Raw genomic sequence first — 24,073 nt, 5'->3', positions numbered from 1 at the left:
AAATACTTTAGATTACTAATTTGAGATGTTAATTTAATCATAACCCGCTTCCGCGTGTATTATGATCTTATTATTCATGACTCAAGTATTGTATTCCTACGCAATTCAATCAAGAACAAACCATTAAACACAAATCTCAATTATGGCTACCTAAGAGGTTAAGTATATTCCTATGATAATACAACCAAGATTCTTCTACCACATTTATAAATGTTAAATCGATGTTCCGATTCTTGCATTCATCAATAACAATAAAGCACATAAAGTGATCAAGTTCATGCACTTAATAAAACAAGTAGAATAAATAATCGCGAATTAAAACTTGCTAAAATCAGATAATTGGGTTTACAAATCCTACACAGGGTTCGAATAAATCCTATAAACTCAAAGTTTAGCTACTCATAATTATAAGGGTAAATTACACCCACACCCCTGAGGTATACTAAAATAACTTTAAGGTCCATGGTGTCGATAATTACACTTACACCCCTGTAACATAGTTAGAAACTCTAATGAGATAATGCATTGGATACGTTATTCCGATAGAGTTCTAATAAACTATTACTTTTAGCTAGTGGTGGAGACAACATACAGTTAGGGGGCGACATGGCTCCCTCAACATTTCTTAAATTACCCATAGCTCTTTGTTGTCTTCACCACTTCAAAATAAAAGTATACCTCCTAAGAAAAGAAAATAAAACTATGCTTGAAATTTTCGAGTTATTCGTCTTTGCTCTTGTTCCTTGCTCTAGATTGTCTAAAATTAGGTCCTCATTTCCGTACTTGGAAATTCATCTTGTATTGTGCAAATATGTTCCCACGTGTGCTTAAGTTCATTATGATTTTGCTGGTCATATCCGCGTGGTTCGACTACGATATATGGCAAATGGATGTGAAGCCGTCTTCCACAATGGTAAGATTGGGGAAGAAATTTATTTGGTACATACGGGGTGCTTCATGTGTTCTGGAGAAGAGGCCAAAGGTTTGCAAACTCCAGTGATCCATTTTTGGATTGAAACAAGCAACCCGAAATTGGAACATCCGATATGACACAACAATCAAACAGTTTGAAATCGTCAACAATCCAGAAGAGCCTTGACATTCCGATTTTCCTTGTGTTTACAAGAAGGTTAGGGAGTGACTTGACATTTCTAATGCTTTACATTTATGACATACTACTCACTGAAAATGATGTTAGGATGTTGCAGGCAACGAAAATATGACTATCCACACACTTCTCAATGAAGGATTAGGGAAAATCATCTTACGTATTGGGAATATGGATCAAGTAAGTTGTTAATTTGGTTGATCATAATCCTTTTACATAGACACCATTCTCAAACGTGGCATGAAAGGATCCATGAAAATGATTCTTGTCAGTATCCCATGGCGTATCTCTTTCGATATCCATGTGTCCAAGATCAACACCGATGAAATCGAAGAGATGAAAAGGATACCATATGCTTATGTTATAAGAAGTATTATATATGGCATGTTATGTATTAGACCTGATATAGCATTTGCAATGAGCATCATTGAATATCTATCTAACCCATATTTATATGTGTGTGTTTTTTCCCGTTAATTTATGTAACATGTACTGCATATTTGTTTCTGCCCATTTGTATTTGAAAGGAATGAAATTCAATTTCCCTTTCCTGACCTACTATATAATTTTTATTGAACTTTTTTAGTATACAACTTATGGTAACACATGAAGCTTGATATGCCTATTTGGGCCAACCCAATAAGTCTACAATCTCTTTACCTACTGGGCCACGAGCCCAATATTGAAGACCACTACTACCGAGGTCCAATCACCTTCAAGTAAGGTTTGGGCCCCACAATCTCCACTAAGCTATAAATAATCATTAAACTCATTCCTTAAGGTACGTCCTATTAATTGAGCAATACTATCAACTGTATTCTCTAGACTATTTCCACTATCCGCACGTCTGACTTGAGCGTCGGAGGGGTTTACGCCGGATCAACCCCCGACCTAGTTCACGTGTTCTGTGATCGCAGGTACCTCAGGATCATCAAGCTCGTGAGCCAGTGATCGTCTCTGCTCTTCCAGCTCCTTATACATCAACTATCTAAGGTTATCTATCTTTAGCATCATCATTTTGGCGCCGTCTGTGGGAAGGCAAACACAATCACGTAGCGCACATGATGGCCTTGAGACATCTGCTCAGGGGAGTAAAACACTGCTAACAACCTCCCACCTCGTGGAGGCTCTGGCTTGTCACATCCTCCTCCCCATGCTCGGGACCCAATACGAGGCCTTCATCGGATGTCCCACTAGATCCTCAACAGGATTCACTTCTTCCCACCCCTCGATCGGTTCAGACAACCGAGGAAGCCCTTCAACGCTAGTAAGGGTTTTTGACTCCCTAGGGGTTTATAGTGCCCCCAAAATATTTCGTTCGCCAAGGGTTATCGACTCCCTGGGGGCTGACAGTGCCCCCAAAATATTTCGCTCGCCAAGGGTTATCGACTCCCTGGGGGTTTACAGTGCCCCCAAAAAAAAATTTCGCTCGCCAAGGGTTATCGACTCCCTGGGGGTTTATAGAGCCCCAAAACATTTCGATCGCCGATGGTTATCGACAGGGTTTATAGAGCCCCCAAAACATTTTGATCGCCAAGGGTTATCGACTCCCTGGGGTTTATAGAGCCCCCAAAACATTTCGATCGCGAAGGGTTATCGACTGGGTTTATAGAGCCCCCAAAATATTTTGTTCGCCAAGGGTTATCGACTCCCTGGGGTTTATAGTGCCCCCAAAATAAAATGAAAAAAATATCCCAAAGAGTAGACATAAAAAAAAAAAAAAAAAAAAAAGGTTTGAGAGAGCGCGGGAGCAATACGCGCGCGCGGCAGCTCACTCTGGCCAATAGCGCGCGCGTTAGAAGGAAAAAAGAGAAGGAAAAAGAGAGAAGAAGAAGAAAAAAGAAAAGAGAAGAAGAATAAAAAAATAAGAAATAAAAAGAAGGGAAAGAACAAACGCGCGCACAGCACGCGCAAATCCCAGAACGCGCGCCTCGGGCCGCGCGATTATGCACAAAAAAAAAAAAAAAAACGTGGAAACGCGCAGAACAGCAACGCGCGTGGAAGACACGCGCCAATCGCACGGCCTTGATCCGCGCGCGCGCAGCAAAACAAATAAAAAAAAAAAGAAAAAAGAAAAAACAGAAAAAAAGAAATAGAAAAGAAAATGAGAGAGTTAAGGGAGGGTGAGCAGCATGTGGACATCACATCACACTTCTCAATCATGCTGCACTCTCTCTCCAGCATTTAATGCCCGCACGAACTCCAATGCGCTGCAGCACCTTGCCCATTTCTCTCTCCTCTTCTCGGGCTGCGTGCACGGCTCCTCCTCACATATTTTCGCGCGGCTCCGATCGCGCGGCTTCCCTCTCACATGGCCGCTGCGCGGCTCCAATCGCGCGGCTTCCCTCCTCCCATCCATCCGATCGCGGGAATTTTAACGCGCCCCATTAAATCGCGTCCGGATTTTTACGCATTTCACCAAATCGCGTTCGGATTTTTACGCGCTTCACCAAATCGGACACGAATTTCAACGCGCTACACTAAATTGCGCGCTCTCTCCAACGCACCTCAACAAATCGCACGCGCTCTCCAAGAGATAAATAAAAAATATTATTTCTCGACGTCACGCCAACGATTAACGAAACACTACAGCACCGATCTACTCTCGACACGATTCGCTACCCTTTTCGACTTGGCTCCCACATCGTCTCGAGAGTGGGAGGCTTGCGAGACAACTCCCACGAGGAGCCAACTCGCTCGGAACTACAACCCGTAGTGAGACAACTCCCACGAGGAGATAACTCGCTCGGTCATATAACCCGCTGCGAGGCAACTCCTACGAGGAGCCAACTCCATCGGGTCTACGAACCCGCAGCGAGACAACTCCCACGAGGAGCCAACTCGCTCAGAACTACAACCCGTAGCGAGACAACTCCCACGAGGAGATAACTCGCTAGGACATATAACCCGTTGCGAGGCAACTCCCACGAGGAGCCAACTCCCTCGGGTCTACGAAACCACAGCGAGATAACTCCCACGAGGAGACCACTCGCTCCGTCCTATAACCCGTTGCGGGACAACCCCCACGAGGAGCCAACTCCCTCGGGTCTCAAAACCACAGCGAGATAACTCCCACGAGGAGACCACTCGCTCCGTCCTACAACCCGTTGCGAGACAACTCCCACGAGGAGACCACTCGCTCGGTACTACAACCCGCAGCGAGAACACTCCCACGAGGAGACCACTCGCTCGGTACTACAACCCGCAGCGAGAAAACTCCCACGGGGAGACCACTCGCTCGGTACTACAACCCGCAGCGAGAAAACTCCTACGATGAGCCAACTCGCTCGGTCCTACAACCCACAGCGAGACAACTCCCACGAGGAGACAACTCGCTCGGTACTACCAACCCGCTGCGAGACAACTCCCACGAGGAGACAACTCGCTCGATACTACCAACCTGCAGCGAGACAACTTCCACGAGGAGCCAAATCGCTCGGCACTACGAACCCGTTGCAAGGCAACTCCCACGAGGAGGCACCTCGTTCGGTAATAAGACTCGATGTGAGACAACTCCAACAAGGAGACTACTCGCTCAAAGCGACCTGAATCCGCATGCTCCCCAGTCGCGTGTCCAATGCTCCTATAACTTCACTGCTAGACAACTCGCCCGAAACTCACTATATAATCGCAAGCTCAAGTTAGCACGATTACAACCCTAGAAACACTTAGATATATTATGGGAATCTATATAGCCTGGCCAGCTTGATTACTCAAAATTTATCTACTTGTTTTCGATGGGTCCTTCATTAAAACGTGGCCACGGTCCAAACATACTTACAACCCACGAGGTCTAACAAGGGGCACGATCCCCATATAAAAATCTTGAGAGCTTGATCCCCTCCTCAAGTACATCACGCACAAGGCTATATGTAAACACATACAAGCAACGCGTCAAAACATTGACAATATCGATAAATAATAACTCCCACGAGGAGAATACAAGCTCCGTGCTACTACATTATCGCGAGACAACTCCCACGAGGAGATAACTCGATCAACTCTATTACCCCACGACGAGACAACTCCCACTAGGAGATAACTTGATCCGAGCTACTACATCGTCGCGGGACAACACCAACGACTCAAGTAACTTATATCGCGACAAATTGGTCGCGCTACGCGCCAACGCGCCTTCACTCCCCTCCGACACACGCTCCAACGCGTCTTCGCACACCATTAGGCCATACGCCAACGATCGACTCCTACAATTTTTACTCTCGACACAATCTGACACCCATTTCAACATGGCCCCCACATCGACTCGAGAGTGGGGGGCTTAATGATATGCCTATTTGGGCCAACCCAATAAGTCTACAATCTCTTTACCTACTGGGCCACGAGCCCAATATTGAAGACCACTACTACCGAGGTCCAATCACCTTCAAGTAAGGTTTGGGCCCCACAATCTCCACTAAGCTATAAATAATCATTGGAACTCATTCCTTAAGGTGCGTCCTATTAACTGAGCAATACTATCAACTGTATTCTCTGGACTATTTCCACTATCCGCACGTTTGACTTGAGCGTCGGAGGGGTTTCCGCCGGATCAACCCCCGGCCTAGTTCACGTGTTCTGTGATCGCAGATACCTCAGGATCATCAAGTTGTCAAGCTACTGATCCGCTTTGCTCTCCCAGTTCGTTTTCTACACTACCCCAGGTGATCTAAGTAATTAGCATCATCAAAGCTGAACAATTTAAAGATTTAAGTGAACAGAAACTGTAAGCATCCAAACTTTATGGAATTTGTATTTTAGTTTACCTCTTTGTTATTGATTACCAAAGCGGCTCTAATATAACTTCTTCACCTCTAGAAAATCTTAAAGTAATAGTATTGGTATTGGTATTGGTATTAGTGTTGGTATTGATATTGGTATTGGTATTGATATTAATATTAGAGGTGGCATGATCAATTATACGTAGTAATGTCGAAAGTTAATCTTAAGATGACATAAATATATTCAACAAGTCGGAAGGGACCACTATTCTTACTACCAATGTTGTTTAAAAGCAAGTTTTTCAGCTAATATAAAGGTATACTTACAAAAAATTGATTTTAGATTCAATGGCATGTTTTTTTTTTAATTATTTATATATATAATTACTTCGCAATGTTATATTTATTTGCACTTTACGTTGATCTTATTGTCAACTTCAATTAAGTTTTTTATTTATCAAACTAATTTAATAAAGTTACTTTGAAGTGTTATGTTTATTTGTTACACTTTTAGGTGATATATATTTGAATAGTGTGTATCAACGATTGGACAATGAATAAAGAAAATGTGCAGGTTACTCACAAGGTCTTAGATGAGTTATAAGCAATGTCAATGCATGTGCTATAAATCACCACCTTGATAACTATGTCTCCCGCTAATAATCCTAGTTCATTGAACGAGATAGTTGTACCATTTGGGTCATCTGATGTATCTTATTTTTTATATTACAATGTTCGTGTTTTATGTTTCTTTTATTATTTAATTAGTTTAGTCCACTTAAATCGAATGGAATGGATATTATTTTATAAGTTTTTTGAATTAAATCTTATTATATATCGATTATTCAAAGTTTCTAATTATTGAATTCGACATACTGTTGAGGCCGTTGTTATCAAACACAATTAGGGTAAATTACAAACACCCCCCTAAGGTATGGTCAAATTACAAAAACACCCCTCTTGTTTGGATAATTACATCCACCCCCTAAACTTCTCAATTTTAGTGGAATCTTCGAGATTATATGGAATATTATCACTTTTATACCCGTTTTATCCCATTCAAACTCTACATTATGAAGCAAGATGATCATAATATTTGATTTTTAGCTTGTATATATCAGTTTGTGGTGCATCGGAAACTGTATTTTTATACAAAACGAGTACAAACTAAAGCACATTTCACGGAATCTAGATGATTATGTTGAATTTGACACCATAATGGTGGAGGTGTAAGAAAAAATCGTAATTGAGGGGTAGATGTAATTATCCAAACAAGAGGGGGGTTTGTGTAATTTGACCATACCTTAGGGGGTGTTTGTAATTTACCCAACACAATTATAATAATTAATTTGGATCAAATAAAGAACTTGAATTAATTGGGCATTATGGTTGACGAAGGATGTACTCGATTTTTGTATACGTAATTTCATTTTTTTGATATTTATCTCTTTTTCATGTATTTTAGCTTAATTAATTACTTACATCAAACATAATAATTTTCCATTTTTTTTTCTTTTTCTACTTTTCTAGTACTTGGTGTTTGCATATCAAATCAACTTTTGATCTTCCTATTTCATTGAATTGTTTTCTAATCAAATATCCCAAGCGATGCATGGGTGAAGTACTAGTTAAAAAAAAAAAAAGGAGAGAGAGAGCGTCCAGGTGAAGTACTAGTTAAAAAAAAAAAGAGGAGAGAGAGAGCGTCCAGGACTATTTTGAGAAGAAAGGCTAAGCAGTTCCATATTCCCTGTGTTTATCTGACCTCGTTGTATCAACAACTTATGCAGCCACAGAATCCACATTGTAATAATGAATCCATGATACATATACCTTTTCAGCCACTTAACTTTACTATAACTAACGCTGTGACCCTATAATCTAGGGCCCATTACCATTATGATTCAGGGTTCATATTAGACCAAAAATATCACCCAGTTCACTGTAGTACAACATGTTAATGCAGGCCAAAATGCTGCAATCTCTGTATTAATTGCAAAATTCTGATGACTTATCTAATATAAAGAGATTTCAGCATCTACTCAGTTGTAAAGTGATATACAATTTTCCCTATTGTCAAAATTCAAGCATGTTGTGCCAAACCAAGTTTCTCTTTTACTACCACACAGACAAACACGGCCTAGAGAAAGGTAGACCTGTCGATAAGCAACAAGCAACTGCAAGATAAGAGTAGTCATAAAAGAGGAACAGTTAAATTGCAAGCTCCGGCTAGACAAAAAACAATGGGTCTAGTTAAGAATACAACCTTGAACTGGAATATATATATATATATCATGCGGAGAAGCTAGAAACGATGTGCCTAGTTAAGAATCAGCTTTAGACAAGAAACAAGATTAACCAGTAGAGTTAAATACGCATATCAATCTTTGACAAGAAAGTCGAAAGCCCCTTGTATGATTGCACGTAATATCAGTTTTCAGCTACCAAGCATTTTTACCTTTCCTTCTGTTGGTTTGCGGGTACGAAATGGCGGTCCTTGTATTTCCACGAATTCTGTCTAATGCGAGCGAATTCACATGTAATAAAAGGACAAGTAAGATAATATAGGTAATGTAGCCAGATGCACATATACTATTTCAGATTCCATACCTTTCTCTAGCTAGAAAAATATTCAACGGATGAAGGCCACCGAAACGAACAAACGAAAAAAAGAAAAAAAACTGATTTTTTTTTTTTTATGTTAATAATAAAGAGAACTACAAAGAGTTACGAGATAGCAGTATTACATACTTTGTTTCATACAAATGGGAAAACTTCCATATTCAACGGACAAAGGCCCTCAGTCAGTTTAACTGCAGAATATTCCCAACAACGGAATGTGAATTCTGCAGCTTGAATTTTCCAGATTTGGAATTCCTCAATCCCCTCAACGGTGTCATGTAAAACGGCGTTACCCCATCGTCGAGACCAGCCGAAGAATATTTAGTACTCTGATTTCTTCCCAGCTTAGAATCCTCCATACCCCTGAAAGCATTATACGCATTATCGACACTTCTCCTACCATAACTCGACCTTATGGCATCGTCACACGACGCTCTCGAACCAACAACACTGCTGCTTCGTGCAAGATTCCAACCCCCGATTTCTTTTACAGCCTCCTCCGTTTGCTTCTTCTCACAGTTCTCATCGATACAAGGCTCGATTACATTTTCTCCACCGTTCTTGACTTTAAGACCAAACACATTGCAAACCTTACGCCATCGAACAGATTTCTTCGCCTGCACATTCAAGTTACCGACACTTTCAATGGGAGGGGTGTTTCTCGATACGGATCCAAAGCTTTCCAGCCCGTCGTTTACACCGCAGCCCAAATGCCAATCTTTTAACTCCTTCTCCGTAATCACCAGCTTCACATTCTCTGAACTCGTCAGTTTCTTCGCGAAACTATGGACAGAACTCGAGCGATCGGAACTACTCTGCCTCATGGAAGATGATGAATCGGAATTACCTGAAGCTCCAGAGCTACTCTCGTCCTCGATAATTGAGTGCATTTGCTGCCCACCATCAACCGACAATCTACGATTCTCAAACCTGCTGTTAACATTCCCCAAGATGCCGTTTTCGACCACCGAAAACATCGGAGCCAGCCTCGGAATCGTCCTTGCAATCATATACCCATCCCACGAAGCTCTCGGCTCCTCAAACGAAATCCGACCACCATCAACGGAGAACCTAGGTTCAGTATCGCAAGATCTTCTTCTACCCACAATCTCAGAATGCCTTTCCCCCAATTTCCGCCTGTCTTCGAAAGACTTCAGATCGCCATCGTCACCAACACCGCTCTTGCCATTGCTGCTGTCACTGTGCTTCTTCATCTTACTGTTCTTCTCCCTCCATTTCCGCAATTTCTTACTGAAAATCGACGCCGCCCCCCAGAAATTGCCGGCGATTTCTTTCAAGTCCTTGGATTTCTTAGTCTTGTTTGGGAATTCGAGATCTATGTATTCTTTCATCGTCTTGAATTCACCATCTTCACCTTCCCCATCACTGTAGACACAGTCCGCATCCAATACCCCCAATTTGTTACTCGAAACCCTAACCACCTCGTCCTGATTTTGCTTCTTCGATTCGATCACAGTGTAAGTGACCCTAGAAAGCCCTACATTCTTCGATTCGACTCTCGCCTCGGTTTCGGATCCGCTCTTCAAATCGTCCACATCGAAGAGAGTAGACAGAGAGCCGCCGCCGCCGCCGCCGCCGCCGCCGCCGCCGTCAGACGATACGACGTCGCAGGACCTGCGCCGCGGCTCGCTCAAGCCGCTAGAGGAGGCTTCGCATTTGGAAATCGAGACCACCGACCTGCATCGGCGGAGCTCCGGAGATGCAGCAGTGGGGGCGGCGGAAGTGTCGAGGCCGGAGAGGCGGTCGCGGAGGCACGATGCGCAAATGCCGGTGATTGGTTCGTTCGGGTGGCGGTAGCAAGGGGATAGGCGGCGGGTGGTTCGGATCCCGATGCGGGTTCGGGCCCGGGAGCGGGAGTCGGGCCGTAGGGTCATTGATTGAGAATGGGGAGTTGACGCATTTACAGATACCGATGTAGTGTTTGGTGTGTGCGTGTGAAGTAAGATGAGAGCAGTGGGACTGAAGTGTGTGTTTCTCTCTCTACAACTGCAAGTGAGATATGACTTATGGGTTACCAGGAGGAGAGAGAAAGAAGAGAGAGAGAGAATCCTAGGAAAAGGGAAAGGTGGCAACTAGGCTAAGACAAGAAGAACCCTCGATAAATCTTCCATTAATTAATTATTATTTGGTTGATTTCACTTACCACCCCTTACTAAATAAAAACTTTCACTTGCCTCCCCTTTACTACTAAAATCTTCAATTACATCCCTAGGTTACATGTTGTACCATCTATACCCTTTTCTTGTATTTTTTTTTTTTTTGGGCAAATTATGGTCATCCATGAGTTGTGGTCAAATTACGAAAATCAACCTCATATTTGGATACTCACAGTTACCCATCAACTGTGTATTATCTTATAAAAATACCTCGTTAGAGTTAAATTTTAGGGATGTTAATTCGGCAAAAAATCGAACCGAAATTTCGGTACAACAACATTTCATACCGTTTATCGAACTGAACGTAAGATTTTGTTCGGTAAATAACAGAATTACATCAATTTTATGTAAAAATATTTTAAAAAAAGGGAGTGATTATAATTACCCAAACAAAAGGGGGTTTTCGTAATTGGACCATGCCTCAGAGTGGCCATAATTTGCCTTTTTTTAAGAGAAGTCCTCCTCTTTCATTATTTTACAAACTTATAAATCCTTTTATTTTTATAATTAAGACATATTCTAATACCTATAATTTGTACTCTTTTTCTTTTCTTTTGCTCGCATTTGTTTTTGTGTTTACTTGTATTGAATTCTCTAATCCTATTTTTCATCTAAGTGATATTTATTCTAAAGATGAATAAAATATAAAGTATTATAAGAATCTGAGTGAAAATAATTTTTACTCAATATTTTTTTTCTATTATTTGTTCAGATATATTTACAATAGTTAATTATTAGGTAAGTGACGTTTCACGAAACTGTTGATCAAGATAGGACTTGTGCTTTTTTAGAAGGATAAAAGAAAGACGGCATAAATGAGATTTAGAGGGTGTTTGGCTAAGCTTATAAGATGTTAAAAGGAGCTTATAATATGTTTTAGAGCTTATAAGCTCTTCATAAGTGTTTGGTAATTTTTTTAAAAAAGATCTTATTTTTTTATAAAATAAGCTGCTGGAGAGCAAATAAGATCTTTTTAAATAAGTACCTCTACCCCACCTTTTTATTTAAGATCTTATAATGAATAAAAATATGAAATAAGCTTATTACCCAAACACTCTAAAAATTAATCCTAAAAATAAGATGTAACAACTTATCAGCTCTTAAAACATCTTATTAGACGTAGGAGCTTATCAGCTGTTTAAAATAAGCTTAGCCAAACACCCTCTTAGTTTCGGAGGAAACGTATGGAATTCTGCGAATAAGAGGTTGGATTGTATGGCGTTGGAAGAAAAGATGAACGATGGTTTTTCGAGGAGTTTCACCTAACGAACATGTATTATAGTTGGAGCTTTTTCTTCTAAAAAGGAAGTCAGATGTAGGCAGATAAATAATAATCATTTGTGCTTAAATAATTATTCCTTCAATTTTTCTTGAAAACCATCTCTATTAATGAAAAATCATTTTGCAAACAAAATATCAGCAAACAAATATAGTAGAACCTCGATAAATTAATAATATTGCTTAAATAATAATTTATCTCCATCCCGAATTAATAAAAATATTCTAGATTATTAACTCAATAATATAATATTTTACTAAATTAATAGAATTTCTCTAATTTCAATTGTATTAATTTATAGATGTTCAAACGTAGTAATTTTGTTTATTGAATAAATAAATAATAATAATAAGTAGTAATTTTTATTACTCAAAAAAGAAAAAGAAAAAATTTGTAATTTTGAAGAAAGTAGAGAGAAGAAAATGGAAGTGCTGCCAAACATCGCCTTTCCCCCAACTCTTTGTTGAATGCTCTATTCACATTCATCTCTCTCTCTCTCTCTCTCTTCAGCATTCACAGAATGAATTCCCCTTCTCTCACTACTGTCAATCGGCGACTCTGCTCAAGCTCAATACCACGCCGCCAAAACCCTAATTTATCACCCAAACCATACTTTTTCGGGTTTCCTTGTTCAATCTCGTCAATTCGACCACTTGCCGCTTCCTCTCTCAGCGTTTCCGCGAGTGGCACCACTTCTCCTCCGTTTAAAAGCTGTAGTTCAGTAGTCAATCGAGCGAGGGCTTCGTCGAGTGACGCTCAATCCGTATCCGATGGTGGCGGCTTCCGAGAAATGCGGGAGCCGAGTTTTGCGGAGTTCATCACTTCGGAGAGGGTGAAAGTGGTCGCCATGCTTGCGTTGGCTTTGGCACTTTGTAACGCCGATCGGGTTGTCATGTCGGTGGCGGTTGTCCCGCTTTCTCAGTCGCGCGGTTGGCGTCAATCGTTTGCCGGTATTGTTCAGGTATTCCCCCAACTTTTCTTCCTTTAGTATATAGTTCTAATTTAACTTGAGTGATAATGAATTTTGTAATTGGATGAAGGCATTGTTAGTTAGCTCTCTGTTTGAAGCTACGCTTTGTTTGTTGAATTGGATGAAATACGATGTTTGTGTGTAATGCTCGTCATTACGTTTGGGTGTCTTTCCTTTTGTATGTTCTGCATCGATTTTTTTTTTTTCCGAAAAAGTTAACTGCTTTATGTGACAAGGAGTTAAAAATTAATATATATGCCAACAAAAAAAATGAGTAATGCTTCAATACGACCCATATTAAGAATTTACGAAGAAAAAGAAGTAGCTACTGCTCTGATGTAGTAAAATAGTTTCAAGTTGCAAAACTGGAGCTCAGCATTGTCAAATACTGTTGCATAGAATGAATTTTCATATAAATGCTGCTACATATTTTTCTAGTAGTTCAATCCACATAAATTTTCACTTGTCATAATTTTCAACTGAATGCTGTATTTAGCTTCTTTTCAACTGACTGTGGATTTTGAATTCTCATGCTCACAGTTTTAATACTAGGGGATAAACAAGAGGGTAACTTTACTTCTACTTATATATACTATCAGTTGCATCGATTTATTGAAGATAGTACTTCAAAACAATATACCAATTATTGCACCAAAAACTTGCGTTAAGATGGATATTGAAGGTGATCAAGCTCACTTGTGCAAGAACACTGGCTTGCAGCTAGGTATTGAGGGCAATGTTTGGTTTTGTTTTAGCCTAGTCGTTGTTGTTTTTTTTCCTCTTTAAAAAGCGAGCTTGGGGACTCGATGGCTATTGCGCTTATTCCTCCCACTTTGGACACCGAATACCATAGCTTTTGCTATTCCTAACCAAATAAGATAAGGATTCAAGTGAATAGCTCCATCCCAGAAAGTCACACAGCTCATTAATTCAATGCTACTCAAGTTCATGCTTTCATAGTGCCGAGTCATTTACAGGAAATTAAAACACTGACTTATTCACTTTCCTATGCGTATTTCCCTGGTAGAGCTGTTATAAAATAAACTCTTCTTCGATGTAGTTTAGAAAGAGTGACTTTCCACAGTTTTCGGTCTATATCAACTTGAAATTTTCTTTTATCATCTGTAATCTTGTAAAAGCTGAAGGACATCAGGAAAACATGCCTTACATCACTTTTCGCTAACACATTTCTGTAGTTAGATGGCTATTTCAGCCAAACTGTATCCCCCAAAATGACTCATGAATATCACATCTTATCATGTAAGCAAGGAACTTCCTTGAAGTAAATTCAACCACATCTTAAGTGTAGAAAGCCTTCTTATAAAGTATGAAAATTAAGTTCTTGTCCATGGCTAACTAAGTACGATACAACACTGACAACTTTTCTTGGAAACAATGAATATCCATTCCCGAAAAACTACTTTGGTTGGAAGAAGAAATTGATACTAATTGTAAGTTTATTTCTAACCGAAGGTTAAAAGGGATATGCCAAGATAATCCTTCTAGAGTGCGAGTAGAGATTTCATTTGGAACCTATTATTACCGTCTTCAATCAACATGCTCTGTGGGGGCCCTTAAGTATGTATATTACGTAATCAGCAAGGATATCTCTCTTTCGCAAAATTATTTGTGAAAAAACAAAACGCTACGTTAGTTTCTTTCATTTCCTTGAGTGTCTTACTTAATCACAAAACAAGGGCTACATTAGTATCTTTGCTCATCTTAAATTTTAGAATTCAATTGCACAGACCTAAATATGAGATATCCTTGTTGGAAGAGAACTAAAATTAAAATCAACAAGAACAAAACTCGTAAATCTTAAGTTGTGACAGTAGATATCCCTATTTAATTGAAATACCAAAAGGTAAAATTTTGGCAGCGAAAAAATTGTTTTTGCTAATATTTTTGAGTTATTTTTCTCATGTTCTTGTATAAAGCTTTAGAGGTTGAGATGCATCCTATTCACAAATAAATATATTTTTTCTTTTTGTATGTGTCAAATAAATGAAATTTTTACTTATCAGAAAGACTTAAAAATGATGTATATCACTTGGAATTGTTTCTCTTTTTAATAGTTTATGAAAATCGGAAATCCTGGAAGTCTCATCATATAACATAATCTATTTAATACCTTAATATTTTCTTTTTTTTTTTGGGCTTCATCTGATTGATTTAATAGCCACTAATGGCAGTCATCTTTCCTATGGGGATACCTGATATCACCTATAGCTGGAGGGACTTTGGTGGACCGTCACGGTGGTAAGGTGGTCATGGCTTGGGGGGTGGCTTTATGGTCTCTCGCTACTTTCCTTACTCCGTGGGCAGCCGAAACATCCTTATTGGCTCTTCTTGCTATGCGGATGCTACTTGGCATTGCAGAAGGTGTAGCTCTTCCTTGCATGAATAATATGATCGCAAGGTAAGTAGCAAATACGTCATTCTCTTATTTGCGTATTCTTGATCTGACGTTGAAGCGAAAGTTCACAAAGCTACCACAAAGACGATTTTTTCCTTTTCTTTTTCAGATGGTTCCCTCAAACAGAAAGGTCAAGGGCTGTAGGACTAGCAATGGCTGGATTTCAGCTCGGAAGTGCTATTGGGCTTACACTTTCTCCAATCCTCATGTCACAAGGCGGTATATATGGGCCATTTGTGATATTTGGTTTGTCTGGTTTTCTTTGGGTTTTAGTTTGGGTATCTGCAACCTCAAGTTCACCTGACCGAAGTCCTCAAATATCAATCTATGAGCTGAAATACATACAGAGCAGGTCATCAGTACCCTCTCTGTCGAAAAACCAACTTAAAGAAAGACAAGCTATTCCTCCTTTTCGACGTCTGCTCTCTAAGCCACCAACTTGGGCTGTAATTTCCGCCAATGCTATGCACAGCTGGGTAATAAGAAATACATCATGTTTCATAAGTTCCGGACAATTTAGCAATTACTATTTGCCTACTGTTAGTATTTAGTAATAGTCTGAATACCCCAAAAATCATTGCTCCTGTTAAAATTTGTGGAGAGAGAGAAGGTGGCTTCATTTTACAGTTGTAAAATTATGCTGCAGAAGATTTAAGTTTGTTCTCTTCCTTTGTGCAGGGATTTTTTGTCATTCTTTCGTGGATGCCGATCTACTTCAAAACGGTGAGGTCATATAACTATGATTTGAATTTAAAGTGAACTTTAGCTTATGTTGATGAAAGATAAATTAGAGCGATTTTGTTTGTTCTAGATATATCATGTTGACCTCAGACAAGCTGCATGGTTTAGTGCTGTTCCATGGAGTATGATGGCTCTTGTAGGCTACTTTGCTGGAGTTTTATCAGATATGATGATTCAAAGTGGCACAAGTGTCACTCTGACTCGCAAAATTATGCAGGTTATTTGTTTTACTTTTCTGTACATGTAAACAGCCCTCCTCCCTAATAAGAAAATGGTTGCTGAAGAATCAATTAAATAAATTAATAAATAAGTAATTAAAAAGAAAGAACGAAAACAAATTCCAAATGTGCAAGTTTTTTTTCTTTTTCTTTGGCTTTATGTAGTCATCCAAACTCGTTGCTCACATAAATTTGTGAGCTGGTACAGTGGTGTATTTCATTATTTTCTTAGACATGACTTAACAGCATGTGCATGCAATTGAATTCGGCAATTCCTTTGCCTTTCTATATTTGCAATAGAGTAAGTATTAATATTTCCTTTCTCCATGATTGACAGTCAATAGGATTTGTTGGTCCTGGCTTGGCTCTTATTGGTTTAACAATGGCAAAAACTCCATTAATAGCATCTGCTTGGCTTACTTTAGCTGTTGGGCTGAAAGCATTTAGTCATTGTGGCTTTCTCGTGAACCTTCAGGTATGCCTATTTTGTGAAAGTTCATTAGTTATTTTTGCATATATAACCCTCGTTTAACATATTTTCCATATTCGTGTGTTTCCAGGAGATTGCCCCACAATACTCTGGTGTGCTACACGGTAAGTTCTCTGTCTCATCTTCAACTTTCTGCTCTAGATTGGCATGTGGCTGCGATCTGTAGGTAAAATTGTGTGAAAATGACGCATAATAGAAACCCATTCACTCGTAGGTTACATAAATAGAATTTATCGAACTATCAGCATTAATCCTAATTCCTAAAAAAAAGAAACGGTATACATATTGGATTAGTAGCAACATGAAGATTCAGCTAATAGCAGCTGTAAAATTCGATATCACTCGTGGGGAATGTTTATTTGTTGTACCGGCATTTTTTAACATGACGAGCCTCTTTACATACACAGAAAATGAAAAAAAATTGACAAATCTAGTTTATAGTTCTTTTGTTCAGCAGTTTTAATAACATGATTGCATTCATTTGTCTTACATACAGGTATGTCTAATACTGCTGGCACACTAGCTGCTATAGTGGGAACAGTCGGTGCGGGTTTCTTCGTCGAATTAGTGGGCTCCTTCAAGGGCTTTTTGCTGCTCACTTCGTTCCTGTATTTCTCCGCGGCTTTATTCTGGAATGTCTACTGCACTGGAGAGAGGGTCGATTTCGATGAAACTGCTTAACGGCCTTCCGATTTTGACCGTTTCTCGTCGACTGGCCTTGCGAATTTGGACAACAGTGTTAGGTTTAGAACTTAAAAGGGCTTTACAAATCATGAATATATGTTAAAAATGTAGATTGTCTTTCATAATTTGTATATAATTGACTGTGACAGGACAGGAGTGTAAATAAGAATCTCCTTTTTTTGGCTGGTTTTTGTCAGTGATCTTGAGAATATGAAACTAGTGTCGGTTCATCCCGATTTTTTATACAATCCGTCGTGACAAAATTTCTCGACTGATGCCAAAATTATTATTTCTCGTTGGAGTTTGTTAGATATGATGTGCTGCTGCATCTCACCATTAATCTATGAAAGTTAAACTCTTCTGCAGATGGAGTCATTACTTAAATCTCGATCGAATCGCTTACTTGTTCGAGTGTGAGTTGACATCATCAGCAAATACCGTTTCCTCACACCGACTCGTTATTTTATGTTTGAAAACAGAAGTTTTGGTGACTATGTCAAAGTCAGTTACTGTACAGGAAATAGCTGAATCAGTCTAATCAACCAAATTACAACATTAAAAAAATAACATAGTTGTCTATGGCAACCACTGCTATTTCGAATGGTTTAGCAGATGATGTAATCAGAATCGAATCTGGCCACCGAGGCCACCACACCACCACCCGATGAAGAAGACACAAAGTCCGTTAGTCGTCCGCTCAGGCAATATCAGAAAACTCAACAGTACCATTTCCAGTAGCAATCACCGGAAAAGCCATCGCGTGTCCCTCAATCCCGTCTCGATTTACATCAAAACCGCCGCAAAACGAATCGGTGGTATTTTTTCGGTGGTTTTCTCAAAACTCAAGAAAGCCGGTTCCGGTTCCAGCAGAGATCAAGTCCAGCAAAATAACCCTGGAGGCAGTTCTTGTAAGTTTAATGAGTTGACTTCTAATTTTTTTTTTCTTTTTTTTTTTCGATTGGAAATTAAAATTTGGCTGTGATATGCAGCTTTCGTGGGTAATTCTGCTGGTGACGACAGTAGGAAATCATCGAGATCGAGGTATTCTAATTACGGTACATCTCCAGAGATAGAGATAGATACAGCACTGTTGAGAAGCAGTTTGTCGTTCAAAGATATATACAAGGCGACAGAAAATTTCTCCGCAGCAAATCAAATCGGTGAAGGCGGATTCGGAACCGTGTACAAAGGGAAACTCAAGGACGGCAGCGTATTTGCTGTGAAGCGTGCAAAAACAGTAAGTTCAAAAAAACCTCGTAATCTTATGAATTTGTTACATTTGATATGAAAAAAGAAAATCACAAGCTATATATATATTATTGGCAGGAAACAAGCGATCAGCGTTTATCGGTAGAGTTCAAGAACGAGATTGTAGCCTTGTCGAAAATCGAGCACATGAGTTTGGTAAGATTTTACGGGTATATTGAGCATGGAAACGAACAGCTTATTGTCGTTGAATATGTCAGCAATGGGAATCTTCGAGAACATTTGGATGGTGAGTTAATCAAATATTTATTCCGTCGTACGAATATTATCAAATTCGTTGCGTTTTCTGATCCAACAAAAAAAAAAACGTGTCTCAATGACTAGATGATTCGATGCAGGGACACGCGGAAGTGGGCTTGAAATCGGGGAACGTTTGGACATTGCAATCGATGTAGCTCATGCTGTTACCTATCTCCACACTTATTCGGGTATATAATTAATATTACGAAAATACGCACCGATTATAGAACTACAAAAAAAATAAACTACAGTAGAACCTCAATAAATTAATAACCTTGCTTAAATAATAGTTTCTTCTGGTCCCGACTCGGTAAAAACCTACCAAATTATTGGTTCGATAATTTAATATTTCGCTAAACTAATAGAATTTTGCTAGTCCAGACTGTATTAATTTATAGAGGTTTAACTGTATAATTGCATTCTTATTCATATTACAGATCCTCCGATTATACATAGAGATATTAAAGCGTCAAACATACTGATTACGGAAAATCTCAGAGCCAAAGTGGCCGATTTTGGATTTGCACGGATGGTTTCGGAAGATCCAACGGCAACTCACATTTCTACGCAAATTAAAGGAACCGCTGGGTATTTGGATCCTGAATACTTGAGGACTTATCAGCTTACTGAAAAGAGTGATGTCTACTCCTTTGGTGTTTTGCTTATCGAGATTGTGACGGGAAGGCAGCCTATCGAGTCTAAGAGAAGCCTCAATGAGAGAATTACCACAAGATGGGTGAGTGATACGAGACTTAAGAGTAACACTACTGGTGCATGCATATTACTTCATCCGTTCCATAATATCTGACTTTTACGGTTTTTATACGCGTTTTGAAAAAAAATATGAGAATATGGTTGAATTTTAGAAAAGACTTATAAAAGGCAAGGCATCATAAAAAAGACTTGTAATCTTTACCATTTAATGAGTGATAAGATGAACTACTTCATCCGTTCCACAATATCTGTCACTTTAAAAAAACAAAAAAATCATTTCATATAATCTGTCACTTTAGAATTCCAATACTGAATTAATTATATATTTTTCAATTTTACCCTTATTAATTCTCCAACACTCTCTTGCATTAATTAGTAAACAATGGTATTCTAATATAAAGTCTATTTTCCAAAAGTCAAGATACATTTATTGAGATTCTTACGACTTGTGCAGATGTGAAAAACGATAACTATTTAGGAACAGAGGGAGTAATGAGGATATAACAAGAAAACATGCAATTTAACGCGATATTTGAACTCTAACGTGAGACATAATATGGAACAAAACATTTCTCTAAATCGACAGATAATTTGGAACGAAAGTAGCATATCACTATAATATATATGCAATTGACAATAAGTCTTTGTTCCCACGAATCATATAAGAAGGACCAAAAACGCATATCACAAAGGCAATTGAGGCTAAAAGAAAAGAAAACAAACTTAGAAACGTTCTTGTTATGCAGGCACTTAGGAGACTGAAAGACGGAGAAGTAGTTGTGGCAATGGATCCAAGATTGCAAAGGAGCTTGGCCTCGATCCAGGCAGTTGAAGAAGTCCTCAAACTCGCACGCCAATGCCTTGCTTCATCGAGAATCTCAAGGCCCTCTATGAGGAAATGTGCGGAGGTTTTGTGGCAAATACGGAAGGAATACAAAGACAAGACTATTAATAATTCCTTACACTCTGCCACTGTTGTTGAAAGGTACGCAAGAAGTAGCCGACGTAATGCTTTTGGGATTGACGACGGTGATAGCTTGATGTTTGTTTCTGCGTGAGAAAATGACTTGTATATATGTATATAAACCTATGTAATTGGTTCGTGCTGCATTTTTTGATCTTATCACATTTGTTTCATTTACTTAACGTAGAAACTTGGATAGTGTGAGACTCAAATAGTTGTATTTTCGTTTCATGGCAACGTTACGTTGGTTCTCAGTGAGTGATTTGATTGTGAGTTGAATTTACGATTTGTAACGACAACAATTGAAAGCAAGATCATATTCTCATGATTCATGAGTTTAGGATTTTATGTACTGTAGGCAACACTAAGTTAAAATGATCCAAACAAATCCAGCTCAACTACAGCAAGTGTTAGCGTAGTATTTAAAACTGAAATTCGACAGCTATGGGTATTGGTAGTGATTGTTTGTTTTAATATGTAAATCATATGTTCATAATTTATCTTGATAGATTTATTTTATTAGTTGTGTGTACATTTGATAGGAAATAGATATAATGAAGATTCTTGTTTCTTAAGAATTGATATGTTATTGGTTATGCAAATGTTTATTTCTATCTTTCATGACTCTTGATAAGAACAAAGTTGTACATGTTGTAAATCGCTCTATTAGTATTGCTCTTCGGTTTAACGATTGTGGAAATAAAGTATAACAAAAATGCTAAAATTCTCTCTCAACCTGGATTGTTTATGCCAATCAAATAGACTTTATGGGATAATCTGGATAGTGTACTCTCAATCTTATTATTTGAGAGAGGAGTTTAGCATAAGCATTATTTATTATACACAACAAATCGACCTGTGACCACTTAGTCGAAGCATCAACCATCACCAGAAAATATTTAAAAAGATTCACGTGGTGTTGAAATGGGTTGGATTCGTTCCAAGAAACCAAAGTAATCTTTAGTAGTATGTGCATAAGCTGACATAGGATCAAGATTTCCAATAAAATAAGGTACACATATCTTATCATTGTGTACAAGATCCTTATTTGTTAGTGGATGCCCAATAGATGTTTTGAAAAGTCGGCGCATCACACTTTAACCCGATTGTCCCAGTCGGTCATGCCATAGAAAATATTTGCTCGGGTCACTAGACTTGTAGCAATCGACAAGGTGTGCTTCTGGCACTCGAATTCTGGTCCTGTATAACCCTATTGAAAGTCCCTCTAATTTTTCCAAGGTAGGCTTCTGGCCGTACACATAAAGGTGATGCACATATATTTCATCCCCTTTTCATCAGTGGTTTCAATATGATAACCATTGGCTCGAATATCTTTAAAACTAAACAGTGTTCCACAGGAACGTGGAGAATATAGAGCTTCTCTAATGGTCAAAATTGTGCCATGAGGTAACATAATATATGCATTACCATAACCATCTATCATATTAGATGTGTTGATATAGTACTGTTGGGCTAAATACCTAACACGCAAGTGCACGTATCGCAAACAAGTAGTAAAAGTGGACTCGTGGGAATCGGATGTCGATCCCACAGGGAATACTCAAATTATCTAATCCTAAGGATCGAATTCTAACAACTATGATTTTTATCCAGCCTACGCAAAGTTGTCAAATATAATCAACTAAATAATTAAACTAATTTTGAAAGCAAATAAACACGAGAAAGTATCAATAAAAACAGACCTAGGATTTTATCTTCCTCCTGTGCAAGAATTGCTCACCCAAAACCCCTCAATTATGAAATATATGATTCATGATTATTAATCTGAGACACTATATTAATTATAACCCGTTGTCGCGTGTTTATAATTCTATTATCCAAAACCAAATTACTATATGTCTATGCAATCCGATCATGAATAAAGCATTAAAGCATAAGTCTCAACAATGATTACCTAAGGTGAATATCTGTATGTCTACGATACCACATGCAATTAACACAGTAATACGGTGAAAACTACTCGAATGTTCTTTTACTTAACGTCTAATTATCAAAATAGCTATGTCGAGTCAATCCCAATAATCACAGATAAAGCACATAAATTGATCAAGTTCATGCACTAACAATCATAACAAGTAGAAGAAATAATCATAAAATAATAATTGCATAATCTCAAGAAAACGGGTTCACCATTCCCACATAGGGTTCCAACAAAATCCTAGATTAAAAACTTAGCTACTCATGTTCTCTACGAAAAACATAATAAAAGTAATAAAAGTCATAGATTTAGAAAAGATAGATGAAAGAAGAATTATAATGAAGATTCGTCAGGTCTTCGTCTTCGTTAGTTAATATAACTCTTTAATCGTACCCTATAAATACCCCAAAATTCATTAGTCAATGCACGTACTAATTTATTCTCCAAGTTTTCTCGAGTTTTTGGTTTCTCTTCTTCTCCACGATTTCTAACTTGAGCGTCTCGCCGGCCTACTCTTTGCAAGTGTTGGTTCTCGCATCACCATGTCAGAGAGATCCCATCAACGATGCTCGCACTACCTGAAGTACTCGCACCCCTATAGTTCATATCAAAGGAGCTCACATCAACCGTGCTCGTATCGACAGTTCTCACATCAAAGGAGCTTGCAGCTCGCATCTAGAGTGTTCTCCTTGATTGTTCAACCCTCCATCTCGCATGCATTGAACCTCTTGCATTCCTACCTCGAACTCTAAGCTCGTGCCCTTAAGCTCGAGTTACCCTTGAAATGAGGCCTCAAGCTATTCTTAAAGTGTTATCACATTGATTCGAGCTAAGTGAGACCACGTCAACATTGGAGTTTAAATCTCATTTAGTATTGTACATGATAGAAATCTATTTTGTAATATACTACATTGAAATAGACTACATTGTCAAACATCTTTTTTTTAGCCGACTACATTTAAGACAACTATTTTTTTTTTCTATTCAATTATTAATTTCTTTTGTTGATTATATTCTCCAATATTGATAAAATCAAAACATCATTCTATACAACAAGTTCAACCATCTATACAATTTCAATAAAAATATTGTGAAACATCATTTTTTAGTTAATTACATTCAGTCGACTATCTTATGTTGCATTGGACTACATGTAAGTGAACTATTTTCTTTAGTTTTCCTATTCAATTATTGTTTTCTTTCGTGATTCATCAAGATCAAAACTAAACAACAAATTAATTAAACTTTTGCCTCTACTGTTGATTTCGAATTTTTGTTTCATACTCTCTCTCTCTCTCTCTCTCTCTCTCTCTCTCTCTCTCTCTCTCTCTCTCTCTCTCTCTCTCTCTCTCTCTCTCTCTCTCTCTCTCTCTCTCTCTCTCTCATATAATACTATATAGTCTGCTGTATTAGTATTTTAGTATATAGTATCTGATGTTTTGTCGACTAATTATTTTCATTTTTTTTCTATTAAATTCTGATAAAAAATTTATATTCAATCATAGTCGACTTATTATATTAATCCTCCAA

The 24,073-nt window shown here is 38.5% G+C and overlaps 3 protein-coding genes across 5 annotated transcripts; 2 read left to right on the top strand and 1 right to left on the bottom strand.

Annotated features, from left to right (window-relative positions):
- Positions 1-8,418: 8,418 nt before the first annotated feature.
- LOC105959968 (protein OCTOPUS-like) lies at positions 8,419-10,562 on the bottom strand. Its single transcript, XM_012984135.2, has one exon. The coding sequence runs from the start codon at positions 10,338-10,340 to the stop codon at positions 8,628-8,630; it is 1,713 nt and encodes a 570-aa protein (XP_012839589.2). The 5' UTR covers positions 10,341-10,562; the 3' UTR covers positions 8,419-8,627.
- A 1,722-nt stretch (positions 10,563-12,284) lies between these two features.
- Positions 12,285-17,611, top strand: PHT4;3 (phosphate transporter 4;3). Of its 3 annotated transcripts, none has more exons than XM_012984118.2 (8): positions 12,285-12,862; positions 15,064-15,290; positions 15,397-15,763; positions 15,966-16,010; positions 16,099-16,245; positions 16,584-16,721; positions 16,807-16,840; positions 17,233-17,611. In XM_012984118.2, the coding sequence occupies exons 1-8, from the start codon at positions 12,422-12,424 to the stop codon at positions 17,415-17,417; spliced, it is 1,584 nt and encodes a 527-aa protein (XP_012839572.1). In that variant the 5' UTR covers positions 12,285-12,421; the 3' UTR covers positions 17,418-17,611. The 3 variants fall into 3 exon arrangements, with proteins under 3 accessions (XP_012839572.1, XP_088669081.1, XP_012839580.1); XM_088812955.1 differs by having other exon boundaries at positions 12,348-12,862; positions 15,101-15,290; XM_012984126.2 differs by having other exon boundaries at positions 12,387-12,862; positions 15,051-15,290.
- Positions 17,612-17,959: 348 nt separating this feature from the next.
- LOC105963512 (calmodulin-binding receptor-like cytoplasmic kinase 2) lies at positions 17,960-20,952 on the top strand. Its single transcript, XM_088812956.1, has 6 exons — positions 17,960-18,328; positions 18,410-18,657; positions 18,747-18,915; positions 19,025-19,114; positions 19,364-19,662; positions 20,387-20,952. Exons 1-6 carry the CDS (start codon positions 18,085-18,087, stop codon positions 20,696-20,698), a joined length of 1,362 nt encoding a protein of 453 aa, XP_088669082.1. The 5' UTR covers positions 17,960-18,084; the 3' UTR covers positions 20,699-20,952.
- The last annotated feature ends 3,121 nt before the right edge of the window (positions 20,953-24,073 follow it).

Source organism: Erythranthe guttata, chromosome 14 (genome assembly GCF_056151865.1).
Source record: "Erythranthe guttata isolate IM_541 chromosome 14, IM_541, whole genome shotgun sequence".
Classification (NCBI taxonomy): Eukaryota; Viridiplantae; Streptophyta; class Magnoliopsida; order Lamiales; family Phrymaceae; genus Erythranthe; species Erythranthe guttata.
This window is presented reverse-complemented; position numbering and strand designations above follow the sequence as displayed.

Bases quoted from the DNA above. Each gene is read 5' to 3' on its own strand.
- LOC105959968 (XM_012984135.2), bottom strand. From the start codon at position 10,340: ATGACCCTACGGCCCGACTCCCGCTCCCGGGCCCGAACCCGCATCGGG.
- LOC105963512 (XM_088812956.1), top strand. From the start codon at position 18,085: ATGAAGAAGACACAAAGTCCGTTAGTCGTCCGCTCAGGCAATATCAGA. The intron at 18,329-18,409 runs GTAAGTTTAATG...TGTGATATGCAG, and splicing joins TAACCCTGGAGGCAGTTCTT to CTTTCGTGGGTAATTCTGCT. The intron at 19,115-19,363 runs GTATATAATTAA...TTCATATTACAG, and splicing joins CTATCTCCACACTTATTCGG to ATCCTCCGATTATACATAGA.